A 15,500-nucleotide genomic window follows, 5' to 3' on the forward strand; every position below is an offset into this window, starting at 1 on the left:
TTACAGTGGATTCCTCACTCACTGATTTATTATTTCATTTATTTAAGATCTATTATTATACAGTGTAGGAGGAATCTGTTCAGCAATGGTGATTGCAAACTTTATTTCTCAGTCTCTCTCTCTCTCTGTCTTTCTCTCTCTCTGTCTCTCTCTTTATGTCTCTCTCTGTCTCTGTCTCTCTCTGTTTGTCTCCGTCTCGTTCTCTCTCTCTCTCTCTCTCTCTGTCTCTCTGTCTCTCTCTCTTTATGTCTCTCTCTGTCTCTCTTTGTCTCTCTCTCTGTCTCTGTCTCTCTCTGTCTCTCTCTTTATGTCTCTCTCTGTCTCTGTCTCTCTCTCTCTCTATGTGTGTCTCTCTCTCTCTGTCTGTCTTTCTGTCTCTCTGCCTGTCTGTCTGTCTATCTACAATAGGCAGTACGTGTCACTGTATGCTGTACATTGTATCTGTACAATAATCCAATAATCTGCATTTATTTAGTTTGTCATTTAGATTTGTTTGACAGCAGTCTTTACATAATGACAAACTAAGATCCCCCCCCCCCCCCCCCCCCCATCAAAATAAAACAACCAACACATTTACCCAGGTCCTACACGTTTCTACCCGATGTTAGATGTTTCTAACCGATCTCTATTTATTATTAAGATTTCCCCAGAGTTCTTTCAGCTCCCCTTAGCTCAATGTTTAGTGAATGAAAGTCTAATCCCGTGTAATTATGTGATAACGAACTCTGTGTTTTACTTCACTAACAAATTATTAAACAGCTAATTTTATCATTACTTTTAATTACTCAAATCAAATGCAATTTAAATATCACCAGCACTTAAATCCGCTGAACTGCAGATATTGCAACAAACAAAACGGTACTTTCATTGAAAAATAAAGAAAAATAAAATATTTCGTTTAATTTAATTCAATTTAATTTAATGGTTTGCGTTCTCGGTTACTGGACATATAAGGTCGGATTCGGCATTTAAAATGATTGTTAAATGCAACAAATCGTTTATTTATGGATCGATTAGTGTAAGAGATTATTTGGGGCAGAATTAGAATTTCTCACAATTTAAGAAATCGAAAAATGACAGAACATTCCTTTATTTTGCGATAACTGATTGTATAAATTGGTCATTGTTACCGATGACATAAAATCACTTTGTTTCCTTAGAGAAATAAACTGACAGAGACTAAAAACAACGAAATTAGAATAAATCTAAAATGTCTGCTTGTTACCTTTTATATGTTCATGTTTGCAATATTAACTGTTTATTGTATTTTACAAATATTATCATTGTTCATTTTATTTATTTATTTATTTATTTTATCTTTAAACCGGTGTAAAATTGTTAAATATCTTAAAAGTTAAATTCTAACAATTACAATCTAATAACAAATAGCATTGTAACTATACATATATAACCCGCACAGTTATTATTATTATTATTATTATTATTATTATTATTGTTATTGTTATTATTATTATTATTATTATTATTATTATTATTGTTAATGTTATTATTATTATTATTGTTATTATTATTATTTTCGATTATATCCAAGCAATGAAAACAGTTAAAGACAATAGATTGTATATAACTCAGGATTTTCTTTCCTTACACTCTGTTTGCAGATATTACTAATCCTTTGTGTTTGCATGTTTGTATTCAATATGGAATTTTACAGCTAATTATGACATACGGGCAAATACACAGAATGCAGAAAATGTCTTACAGAATTTAAAACGATGCAGGTTTCGCAAATATCCGGTATTGGAAGATGTTTGATACAGAAAAAAAAATAAAATAGTCTCTGTCACTGAGAAACTGTCTGTGTGTTTGATAGGCTCTGTCACTGAGACACAGTCTGTGTGTTATATAGTATCTGTCACTGAGAAACTGTCTGTGTGTTTGATAGTCTCTGTCACTGAGACACAGTCTGTGTGTTATATAGTATCTGTCACTGATACATTGTCTGTGTGTTATATAGTCTCTGTCACTGAGACATTGTCTGTGTGTTATATAGTCTCTGTCACTGAGACACAGTCTGTGTGTTATATAGTATCTGTCACTGAGACATTGTCTGTGTGTTATATAGTCTCTGTCACTGAGGCATTGTCTGTGTGTTATATAGTTTCTGTCACTGAGACACCGTCTGTGTGTTATATAGTCTCTGTCACTGAGACATTGTCTGTGTGTTATATAGTCTCTGTCACTGAGACACCGTCTGTGTGTTATCTAGTCTCGGTCACTGAGAAACTGTCTGTGTGTTTGATAGGCTCTGTCACTGAGACACCGTCTGTGTGTTATATAGTCTCTGTCACTGAGACACAGTCTGTGTGTTATATAGTATCTGTCACTGAGAAACTGTCTGTGTGTTTGATAGGCTCTGTCACTGAGACACCGTCTGTGTGTTATATAGTCTCTGTCACTGAGACACAGTCTCTGTGTTATATAGTATCTGTCACTGAGATAATGTCTGTGTGTCTGATAGGCTCTGCCACTGAGAAACTGTCTGTGTGTTTGATAGTCTCTGTCACTGAGACACAGTATGTGTGTTATATAGTATCTGTCACTGAGACATTGTCTGTGTGTTATAGTCTCTGTCACTGAGACACCGTCTGTGTGTTATATACTCTCTGTCACTGAGAAACTGTCTGTGTGTTATATAGTCTCTGTCACTGAGACACTGTCTGCGTGTTATATAGTCTATGTCGCTGAGACACTGTCTGCATGTTATATAGTCTCTGTCACTGAGACACTGTCTGCATGTTATATAGTCTCTGGCACAGAGACACTGTCTTCTTGTTAAATAGTCTCTGTCACTGAGACACTGTCTGCGTGTTATATAGCCTATGTCACTGAGACACTGTCTGCGTGTTATATAGCCTATGTCACTGAGACACTGACTGTGTGTTATATAGTCTCTGTCACTGAGACACTGCTTGTTATATAGTCTCTGTCATTGAGACACTGTCTGTGTTTTATATAGTCCCTGTCACTGACACACTGTCTGTGTGTTATATAGTCTTTGTCACTGAGACACTGTCTGTGTGTTATGTAGTCTCTGTCACTGACACATTGTCTGTGTGTTAGAGAGTCTCTGTCACGGAGACACTGTCTGTGTGTTATATAGTCTATGTCACTAAGACACTGTCTGAATGTTATATAGTCTCTGTCACTAAGACACTGTCTGTATGTTATATAGTCTCTGTCACTGAGACACTGTCTATGTGTTATATAGTCTCTGTCACTGACACACTGTCTGTGTGTTATATAGTCTCTGTCACTGAGACACTGTCTGTGTGTTATGTAGTCTCCGTCACTGACACATTGTCTGCGTGTTATATAGTCTCTGTCACTGAGACACTGTCTGCGTGTTATATAGTCTCTGTCACGGAGACACTGTCTGCGTGTTATGTAGTCTCTGTCACTGAGACACTTTCTGCATGTTATATAGTCTCTGTCACTGAGACACTGTCTGTGTTATATAGTCTATGTCACTGAGACACTGTCTGCTTGTTATATAGTCTCTGTCACTGACACACTCTCTGTGTGTTAAATAGTGTCTGTCACTGAGACACTGCCTGTGTGTTATATAGTCTCTGTCACTGACACACTCTCTGTGTGTTAAATGGTGTCTGTCACTGAGACACTGTCTGTGTGTTACGTAGTCTCTGTCACTGAGACAATATCTGTGTGCTAGATAGTCTATGTCACTGGGACACTGTCTGTGTGTTATGTAGTCTCTGTCACTGGGACATTGTCTGTGTGTTATGTAGTCTCTTTCATTGAAACACTGTCTGACACACTCATTGTGTGTTGTATAGTCTGTGTGTGTGTCTGTGTGCGTGTATACTCAGTATATGTTTTATACTTAATATATGTTGTATACTCTGTGTGTGTCATATACTTAGTATGTGTTTTATACTTGGTGTGTGGTGTATAATCTCTGTGTGTGTTGTATACTATTTATGTGTTTTATACTCGGTGTGTACAGTAGTATTAGTTAAATTCATAGTGACTGACATGAAATGTTATGAATGCTCTGATAGCAATGTAACGAGTTCTTGCTATAACAATGTATCGATTTAACACTGTATCAATGTATCGATGTATCAATGTATCGAGTGAGTGACGGTGAGTGGCAGTAAGTGACAGTGAGTGACGGGGAGTGGCAGTGAGTGGCAGTCAATGACAGTAAGTGACAGTGAGTGACGGTAAGTGACAGTAAGTGACAGTGAGTAACGGTGAGTGGCAGTGAGTGACACTGAGTGGCAGTGAGTGAGAGTGAGTGACGGTGAGTAACAGTGAGTGACAGTGAGTGAGAGTGGGTGACAGTGAGTGGCAGTGAGTGAGTGACGGTGAGTGGCAGTGAGTGAGTGAGTGACGGTGAGTAGCAGTGAGTGACGGTGAGTGGCAGTAAGTGAGAGTGAGTATCACTGACAAACAGGAGTTAGAAATACAAAGAGAGAGAATGTGACAGGAGAAATTGAGAGATGTTTGGTGAGTTAGACGATATTAAAGGGGAGAATTAGGGAGGAAAAAGAAGGGACTCGTGTGTGAGAGAGAGAGAGTGAGGTGGGGAGAGAGAGAGAGTGTGTCAGGGAAAAATACACGAGAGAGGATAAAGGGAGAATAGACAGAGGGAGAGAATAGCAAGGCGGAGTGAGAGGAGATACAGACTATAAAAGTGAGAGAGTGTGGGGAGGGGGGGGAGAAATGAGTGAAGGGGAGGTTTTAAAAGGAAAGAGAGAAGTGTGAAGATAGACTGAGAGCGAGAGCTGAACTCACACTGAGCTCTCATTAGACAGCACTTAAAGGGCACTCTCTTCCAGCATTGAGAAATAGACATCAATTGTAGTGCACTCTCCCTGCCCTGAGCTCTCATTAGACAGCTATTGGTGAGCTCCCTCCTCCCATTCTGAGCTCTCATTAGATAGCTCTTGTTGAGTTCTCCCTCCTCCCATTCTAAGCTCTCATTAGACAGCTCTTGTTGAGTTCTCCCTCCTCCCATTCTGAGCTCTCTTTAGACAGCTCTTGTTGAGTTCTCCCTCCTCCCATTCTAAACTCTCATTAGACAGCTCTTGGTGAGTTCTCCCTCCTCCCATTCTGAGCTCTCTTTAGACAGCTCTTGGTGAGTTCTCCCTCCTCCCATTCTGAGCTCTCTTTAGACAGTTCTTGGAGAGTTCTCCCTCCTCCCTACCCTGAGCTGTCAGACTATACAGAGAGCCAGACAGGGAGCAGTCTGATTGACAGCTGCAGTCTCCTAATAAGGGCTGTGGATGAATTGACTGTGCTCCCTCACTCACTCAGTGAGTGCCCCTTGCCATGCACTGCCAGTCCGAGCTCAGGATGCCCTCTCCCGGGCACAGCATGGCAGCCAGGAGGCGCTACAAATCCTTCATGATCGATGAGATTCTCTCCAAGGAAACCTGCGATTACTTCGAGAAACTGTCCCTGTACTCAGTGTGTCCGGCCCTGCTGGTCAGACCCAAACCCCTGCACTCCTGCACCGGTACGTACCCACCGCCTGGCACCCAGCTGGGCACCAACAGCTATACTGTGTGCAACCTCTATACTGTGTGTGCCCCCTATACTGTGTTTTATTATAGAGAGTGAGCCCTCTATACTGTGTTATCATATAGAGTGAGCCCCCTATACTGTGTGTAACCTCTATACTGTGTGTTATTATAGGGAGTGAGCCCTCTATACTGTGTGTTATTATAGGGAGTGAGCCCTCTATACTGTGTGTTATTATAGGGAGTGTAAACTCTATACTGTGTGTTATTATATAGAGTGAGCCCCCTATACTGTGTGTAACCTCTATACTGTGTGTTATTATAGGGAGTGAGCCCCCTATACTGTGTGTTATTATAGAGAGTGAGCCCCCTATACTGTGTTTTATTATAGAGAGTGAGCCCTCTATACTGTGTTATCATATAGAGTGAGCCCCCTATACTGTGTGTAACCTCTATACTGTGTGTTATTATAGGGAGTGAGCCCTCTATACTGTGTGTTATTATAGAGAGTGAGCCCCCTATACTGTGTGTTATTATAGAGAGTGAGCCCTCTATACTGTGTGTTATTATAGGCCTATAGTAACCTCTATACTGTGTGTTATTATAGAGAGTTAGCCCTCTATACTGTGTGTTATTATAGAGAGTGAGCCCCCTATACTGTGTATTATTATAGAGAGTGAGCCCTCTATACTGTGTGTTATTATAGGCCTATAGTAACCTCTATACTGTGTGTTATTATAGAGAGTGAGCCCTCTATACTGTGTGTTATTATATAGAGAAAGCCCCCTATACTGTGTATTATTATATAGAGTGAGCCCCCTATACTGTGTGTTATTATATGGAGTGAACCCCCTATAGTGTGTTTTATTATAGGGAGTGTAACCCATATACTGTGTGTACCCTATAATGTGTTCACCCCATTCTGTGAGAGCTCCAGTGTGCGTTCTCTGACAGCAACACCTCTGTATTGTGTGCCCCCCATACTGTGTGTTATTATAGAGAGTGAGCCCCCTATACTGTGTGTTATTATAGAGAGTGAGCCCCCTATACTGTGTGTTATTATAGGCCTATAGTAACCTCTATACTGTGTGTTATTATAGATAGTGAGCCCCCTATACTGTGTGTTATTATAGGGAGTGTGACCTATATACTGTGTGTACCCTATAATGTGTTCTCCCCATTCTGTGAGAGCTCCAGTGTGCGTTCTCTGACAGCAACACCTCTGTATTGTGTGCCCCCCATACTGTGTGCCTCCCATACTGTGACTTAATGTCCCTTCAACCGTGTTTGGGATTCTAATGCAGGCAATTTAAATTATTGAATACTGTGTGTACTCTCTTCGGTGTTCCCTCACCCCCCCTCCCCCATACTGTGTGCCCCCTGTCCTATGTGTACTGTATTCCGCGTGCCCCCCATACTGTGTGCCCTATACACTGTGTGTACTCGGTGCTGTACTGTATGGTGTATACTTTGTGTTGTGTTCACCTTCAAGGTAACTCTATGCTCAGTACTGTCAGTGCTCTCTGTAGTGTTTGCCTTGGTATAGTGTGACTTGTCTCTCTTAACCCCAGTTCAAATAGAGAATTCTAAGAAAATCTTACTGGCACTGCCAACCTCACAGACAACTACACAGCAGGCTGTGCCACATGGACATTTGTGTGTCTGTGTGTGTGTGTGTCTGTGTATATAATACACATATACACACACACAAACACATAATACACACACCAAATACACACATAATAAACACACTCATACACATAATACACATAGAGCACACTGATACACAGACAGGCACACACACACACACAAAGACAGACACACACACGCACAGACACACACAGCACCCCTCACATGCCCCCATTTCAGGACACTAACCCTCCTGATTAATGTAATTGGCAGTTTGATGCCTCAGGGAGAGCAACAGGGAAAACAGATTGATTACCAAAACCGAAACAAGCTCTCCCCCCCCCCCCCCCAAATATTCACTGACAGCCCCCACCCCCAAAAATAACTACCTGTCCTCTGGTTCACCTCACACAGACCTGACACTGTAATCCTGAGGATTCTTCTTCTTCTTGTTAATATTATTATTGTAATTATTAATATTATAATAATAATTATTACCATTGTTATTACATTCACTTAATAAGGCCCTCACCTGCTGATGGCTATTTACCAATATTATCGTGCCTCTATACGCCGGGTGCATTGATAATGATCACTGACTGATATCTCGATATCAATAATAACTATAAATTACCCAAAACAGCTTCACACACCGCCAAATGGAACACATAAACACAAAGCTTAACACAAACCACACAAAGCATGGCTGGGTTTATATTCACCGATTGTTCCTCACAGTAAAATATACTGAGATTCGGCCACATTGTATTAAAAGCAAATCTGTCTGATTCTCTGGGTTAATTTTAATATTAATTATTTCATATTACTCTCAATATAAAATAATACACCGAGTCATAAAACAATTAAATTAATAACCTTCACCTAAAACAATAAATATAAAAATAAATAAACTAAACTCCTAAATTAACTTCACTGAATTATAAACTAACCCGTTTTACAGGTGGGTGAGAGGTTTATAAAGCAAATAAAAAATACTAAATGCTCAGTTTGTAGTAAATAGGGAGTGGGGGCGGAGAATTACGCTGGTCGATGTTAAATTAAAATTCTGCAATCGCAATAATATAAAATAAAACAAAATAAACGATTAATTTAATTTAGTAAATGGAATCATATTTAGAATTCGATCTACACACGAAATAATATATATGTTTGATTATTGCTGCTATCGATATTCTAAACTGATGGAGAATTAAATTGAAAATCAAAATGTTAAAAATGACTTGTATACATTGTATCGGTTTGGAGGTTCGGTCTCAGCACGTCAAGGGTTAAACAGGGCATATTATTTATAAATACCCCTTAATAGTAATAATAATGCTATGACTACAAGAATATTTATTATATTGTAATGAGAAATAGTGCATGTTATCGCCGGAGACTTGATAACTCGCCACTCTTATGTACTAAGAAATCTCTGGAAGTTAAAGAGGATCTCGTTCAGTTTAATGTTAATTCTTTTAATAAACTCGCCTGATTTATCCTGAAACATTTTCTGTTCCCACAATCACTTTTTTTTATTAAAATACACCCCTAAATCTATGTAATCCCTCTGAGCTGGGAGAGGGGGTACATGACTTTAGTTAAATTGGGGGTGCACGATTTACTAAAACAAAGCAAAATAAACACAGATATAAATATTTACATAAATCAATAAATGAATAAATAAATAAGTACATTAATATATAGATACACTGATACATTGTTCCATTAATACATATTTATTTGTTGTTTGCAGAGCTGAGAGGAAGTGTTTATAAACAAATAATTCTAAAATAGGAATGTTTTGTAAACATTGGCACAGTATGTTAATAAACTTGTTTCAATTAATAAACTTGTTACATCATTTAGATTGGCTGCATTAGAATCCCAAACTCGGTTTCTATTTTGTAAATATTTATGTATTTATTTATTTAGTGTTTTTATATCTTTACAATGGTAAAGGGACACTGAGTGACAGCCATAGCAGCTTGCTGGTCCCCCCCAGGACCTTGTGCTGTGAGAGACTTCTGCCAGTGTGTGTGGAGGCAATAAGAGACTTCTAGCAATGAGTGATCAGTGCAATACATGAATGCTAAATACTATTGAAAATATTCTATAATTTAATTTCTCCTTCAGGTATTGGGGTGGTAGGTGAGCCCCCCCAAAATTCACTGCAAGTCTGTCTTGTTACCCTTTAAATTTAAATGGTCAGACTATTGTGTTTAGCCTCTGATGTTGTTTGAGGTTTGTTGGACAGGGTTGGTGGTTTAGCTGTATATATTTTTTGTATTTACTTTTGGGTTATTATTTGAGGGGAACTTGCCATCTCACCACTCAAATCATGTGGGGGTGGGGGCACCCTGCTTAATGCTCTACATAAAGAGTTAATTGTAGCATTTAAATAAACCCTGACATTGCCCCCATCCATGTATTTGAGATTAACCCATATTTTATCAGAAAGGTGTAGGAATTATTTACAAAGCAGGAAGCCTTGATTATTTGACAATTCCAAACAAGCCAGACAGTTAACCAAGTACATATCACCATATTATCAAACCAACTGCTATTATAGTGCGATTGGAGCCAGCATGGGCGATTAGGGACAGCTGGTGCTAGTTCTGGGCACAATATAGATGATGTCATTTATATTCTATAAGTGGATATATTGGTCCCAAATAAGTCCAGAAACACACAGATTATTTTGTAAAAAAAACCAAAACAAACAAAAATAAAATGAGACATTTCCCTATATATAGATTACTAATGTATTGCTACTATCTGGGCTGTATTTATACTCCAGGAGTGTTTTCAATACGCTGCATGCTTGGTTTACATGTCGCCTGATGTTGATGGATGCTTTTGGAAGGCCTCACATCCTTCTGAATCCGTTTGTTTTTTTGGTCAAAATAAATCTTGTAATTGGAGTTTTAATTAAACACATCAATATCCGCGGGATTTCTGCTCGATAAATAAGTCCGACTAATTGTAATATTGTCTTGATGTATGTGTTTATTTGTAAATATTCTAGATTAAACTCCCAGTGCAGAAACACTGCTTTCTGTAGATTATTCCGAACATAAATCAGAACTTTCAGTCCCCCCAAATGCCTTGCTGCAGCTTTGGCTGGTGCAATATCTTCCTGAAGATTCTTCTGTGAGGTCACACATTTTATTAAATTGAGTATATCACAGAGCAATGATTTGTAACCTTTTCTACATCAACCCAAGTGATCTGCATAGTACAAGTTTCAAAAACATTTCTTTAATTCTAAAATTAGATTAATTACCATTGTTCCATTGGAATAGAAAACTTAGCAAAATCATTTCTGTAAAACCCTTCCCGTGACTCCCCTCTGTGTCAGTGGAATAAGGGGGTCCCCATTTCTGAGGATGTACAGGATTTTTTGAGAGCAGCTTTCTTGGGCCTGGTCAATATAACACGACTGGTCCAGCCACTAGGGTCACAGTGAAATATCTTGGGCTCCCAAATTTGGGTTATAACCCAGGGTTGAATCCCCACTGTCATTGGGCATTATTATTGGGACACCTAAGCAAACGGTGTTCAGAAAGGAGCTTTAGATTACAGTGGCAGTTCCACCTTGTTTATAATAATGGCATTTTTATGATGTGCCCATGATAACTGTGTGTATTATACAGCATTACTTAATCTCTCTGAAAGCTAATAAGACATGAGTTTACTGATCAGAATTTACTGGTAACTGTAATGAATTAAAATGATATCCCCACACTTCAGGAGTCCTTTTATTAAATTGATATTTTGTATGTTTTCCATTTTACGTGTTAAGTACTGTGTGTACTCGAATCTAATGTGCACCCTTCATTTTTGAAACCTGGAAGCTGAAAAATGTTTTTCACTGGCGAATGTAATGGGCATTTGTACAAGAAAATACTACTATGCAACATTTACATAATATTTTATTTGTTATTGCTTTATAATAGCTCCTTAAAACTCAAATTGCTCCTCACTTAATGACCACGTTCGTTTCCCACGATGGTCGTTAAGTAAGGACAGCCCTCTTTCCTGGGAGAAATTAGTCCGTGCTAAATTCCTGGCAAATATACTCAAATCTAATGCGCCATCGAATCTAATGCGCATTCAAATTTAGGAAACTTTATTTTGCCAATAAGATTGTGCATTAGGTTCGTAAATGCGGTATTTTTTATGTTTTTATTTTATTTAAAAAAGTCATCATATACAGACAATGCGTGGCATGATCGACTCATTTGAGCCTCTTGTTCTATGTCAAGCAATGTCTGAGTGATCACTTGTATGTTTTGTTTACTCATTGTACAGCACTGCAGAATATGTTGGTGCTGGACAATAAATGAATTAGCCATAAAACATGCCAGGATAGTAAGCATTACAGATAATTCAACAATAAATTCGAATGATTTGAAAACTGAAATGAAAATGTCTGGCTACAATAGCCCAGCTGTGGCTATGCTGAATTGTATTTCCCCAGTTTCCCTCTTTTTTACGTGAATTATACAGATCAGCTTAGAGTTGGCCATGGCTTGCTGTGCAGTGTGTAAGCCCCATTGAGTCATGTTGCTATATGTGTGGTCTGTTACATGATAATTGTTTACAAAACCTGTTGCATGTGAGTTTGAGATATGGAACGCAGCTTCCGAACACGGAACTAAATTGCAGATATTGCAGTAAACTCCATGACTTAATCTCAGCAATATAACTGCTAGAGCAGACATCAGCCTGCTCAGCACAAATCGTATTTATATTATTATTATGAAACGTTATTTATAAAGCGCCAACAAATTCCACAGCGCTGTACACTAGTACAATTTCTGCAAGTAAAAAGACAAAGGTACAAAACATCTGAGACAATACAAAACCGAAACAAATACAGGAGGAATAGAGGGCTCTATTCCCAGGAACTTACCATCTACAATATATATATATTATTATTTTTTGTATTTTTTTTGTATTTTTTTTTAAGCAAGGAAACAATATTTCGTTGAATGAAGCAAAAGCTAGTGATCCGTCAAACGGTCAACATTATGCATTAAAGAGTGAATTGTCAGGAATTCATAATGAATCAGAGGACAAATCAGATAAACTGAAACTTAGTTCGGAGAATTGGAGAATATTTCTTGCTCCACTATTTTGGATTGCAATTTGCAATGATTGCTATATTTATTATAGTGAGTAATATGAAACATAGCGCACCATGTGTAATAAAGTAAAATGTGTTTTTTTTTTTAAAGGTAAAACATTTGTACAATAATATTAATAAACTATTTATTATGGATTATTATTTTACATAGGGACATTTCTGCAGCCCCTACAATCTCTGCTTGTACCAGCAATGCCAACTCTTGAGTATATAAAGGCATAATACTGCCATAATGTGTGCCATCTTCTTTTAACTGTTTTAATATATTTTATAAAAAAAGCATAGAACGCAGGAGAAACTGGCTGGTATTACGATGAGCACAATAAGGGAATTGGCATGGGCATGGTTTGTAAAAGTGTCTCCATAAATAAAGCTTTGACACAGCTTAGCCTATCAATATACCAGACGGTTACGATTCTGACTAATGTACATGTTCAAACTTCAGGTTACAGGTGTGATGCCCAGCGGGGTCAACTCATTATTTTACACTTCCTATAAAAAGAGTACAAATAAGTTAATAGTAATACGTATTACTCAGCTGCTGATCTGATAAAATATGAGAATCTGCATTGAAGCTCTTGACTCCCATTAGGAGAGAGACGTAAGAAAAGGTTGCTCCCACATGTATAAAATGATTACTGACAGATCGGAGTACCAGGGTGACAGCTGCAGTCAAATAAAAAGACATCTAATTATAGATTAAGAATTCGGTTGCAGATAGTTTCTAAAAATAGTTGCAGAAGTTCACATTTTATATCACTTTATTGCACTTTAATTTGCACTATCCTCTGTTTCGTGGTTTCTGAACTGAACGAAACGTTGCAATTACAGAATGAAACGTAGTACGAAGCCGTGATCGAGATCAGGGGTAGGTAACCTTCGGCAATCAAGATGTTGTGGACTACATCTCCCATAATGCTGTTATAGCCGTAATGCTGGCAAAGCGTCGAGGGAGATGTAGGTAATCATTGTACATCCAAATTACGTTCATGGTATTAGTGTGACGATCCATTCTTCAATAGTAAAATGAACTCCGTGATCCATTCTTCAAGTAGAATAAATTTGGTTTCTGACATCTTACATAATATTTATTTTTAGATTACATATATATATTTCAGCACACTGATTGGCCCATTTTTGTGCCCCAATGGTTCGTCCGAATCATCTTCCTCAATTGTTTGCATGGACGAAATGCATCGGAGCTGAAACGACCTATGAACAAGTTGTGGACTGCCCGATAAAACACATTTTGGACACTTTTTATGTTTGTTTTTGTTTTCATACAAATTATTTTTTGTGGTGTACAAATCTAATGAAAATAATCTGCGTGAGCCCACCAGTGGGTACCCCAAAAAATGACAGAGGGATCCAGTTTGTAGTTAAAAAACAATAATAATGATCTGTTTTCGTGAGCTTTTCTTCTTTATTTACTTTATTTAAATGTTTTTCCTGGTTGCATTCCAAAGTATCCATCTCTGTTCCTCAGGGTTTGACTCGGTATCCACATAAACGCCCCTGGGATGTTTTACGTTTGATGTGGGAACTTGCAGATGGTCATTTTTCGTCTAGTTTTGTCCCTCTACCATTTCTGTTTTCTCCACTTTTTCGAACACTCCTAAGAATGCATTTACTGTATTTTGTATTGTGAATTAAAAAAGCATCTGTCATTGATTAAATTACTATGTGATGATTTTATACCAAGTATATGTTTTGATTGTCTAATAAAATATAGATTTAAAAACAAAAATCTAAGAAAGTATTTTTAAGAACCAAAAACATAAAAATTGTTCTCCTACCTGTTCTCACATAGAAAATCTATTCATGCATCTTTATAAAATTCACTGTTAAGATGAAACAAAAACAATCTGAATATTACAAAAAGAACCAGTTTTATATATGAATATTATAGATTTATAGGTATAATATAGATAAGACGTTTTATTATAGGGTTAGTAAAATGTAAGATATTTAATAGAATTAATTTTCCATAAATATTTCTCCAAAGAAGAATCAAGGTAATAGGACATCTGCCTGTCTGTCTATCTCTCCATCTGTCTGTCTGTCTCTTCATCTCTCTATCTATTTATTATTTTATATACCGGCAGCAAAATTCCGTAGTGCTGTACAATGGGTGGACTAACAGACACGTAATTGTAACCAGACAAATGGACGCACAGGAACAGAGGGGTTGAGGGCCTTGCTCAATGAGCTTACATGATAGAGGGACTTGCATCTGTCTGTCCGTCTGCTGGTCTGTCCATCTGTCTGTCCGTCATCTTTCTCTCTCTCATATAGGAAATTTATTTACAATAATATTAATAAACTATTTAGAAACAAAAAACTTGTGACTTGTGTGACTGATAAAAAATGATTCAGTATATCATAAAAAAAATAAAAAAATCTGATTAAATGAATTTCCAAATAAGCAAAATATAAATCAAGTAGTAAAATGACAAAGAGGAAATTTTAAAATTACCTGTCTCCCTGCCGGTTGGTGCAAGGATTTTTAGCTACACAGGCGAAGGCGCATTTCAACGCCCCCCCACCACCTTAAAAAAAAAATGCGTCTTCGGAAGCAGCACAAAGGCTCACTGAACCAATCACACCAGAAGAAATTGCCTCTGTCTTGAAAACACTCAAACTGAACAAAAGCCCAGGGCCAGACAGCTTTACGGGTTTGTATTACAAAACATTTGCCCCAACCCTAATCCCACACCTTTGCCATTCTCACGGGCGAGGCCCTATCCCGGGACATGCTCCAAACTAACATTTGCCTCATTCCCAAACCCAACAAGACACATCTAGACCCAGGCCACTTCAGACTGATTTCACTACTGAATATGGATATCAAATTATTTACTAAATTTCTAACAGAACGACTGGGCCCGTTCCTTCCAAAACTGATCCACCCGGACCAAGTAGGATTTATCCCCAACAGACAAGCTAGTGACAATACCAGGCGGACATTCGATCTTATTTGGACAGCCCAAACTAGACAGATCCCAACCCTAATGCTCTCCCTGGATGCTGAAAAAGCATTTGACAGACTACTATGGCCCTTCCTATTTGCAACCCTGCACAAATCTGGATTACCGACCCCCATCATAGACGTCTTGAAAATACTATACGCCACCCCGATTGTTAACCCCCATCCGCTGGGGAGTCTGGGAGAAGAGCAGAGGAAGTCACGCCCCCTCCTCCTGACATCA

At 38.1% G+C, this 15,500-nt stretch overlaps 1 protein-coding gene across 1 annotated transcript in view; it reads left to right on the forward strand.

Moving 5' to 3' along the window:
* The first annotated feature begins 4,777 nt into the window (after nucleotides 1-4,777).
* BARX2 (BARX homeobox 2) overlaps nucleotides 4,778-15,500 on the forward strand; it is a 48,639-nt gene continuing 37,916 nt past the window's right edge. The window contains exon 1 of the mRNA XM_063436026.1: nucleotides 4,778-5,506. Within this exon, the coding sequence (XP_063292096.1) occupies nucleotides 5,320-5,506 (187 nt within the window). The 5' untranslated portion in view covers nucleotides 4,778-5,319. The remainder of the gene's footprint in view (nucleotides 5,507-15,500) is intronic.

The sequence above is a fragment of the Pelobates fuscus genome, chromosome 11 (assembly GCF_036172605.1).
Source record: "Pelobates fuscus isolate aPelFus1 chromosome 11, aPelFus1.pri, whole genome shotgun sequence".
Taxonomy (NCBI): Eukaryota; Metazoa; Chordata; class Amphibia; order Anura; family Pelobatidae; genus Pelobates; species Pelobates fuscus.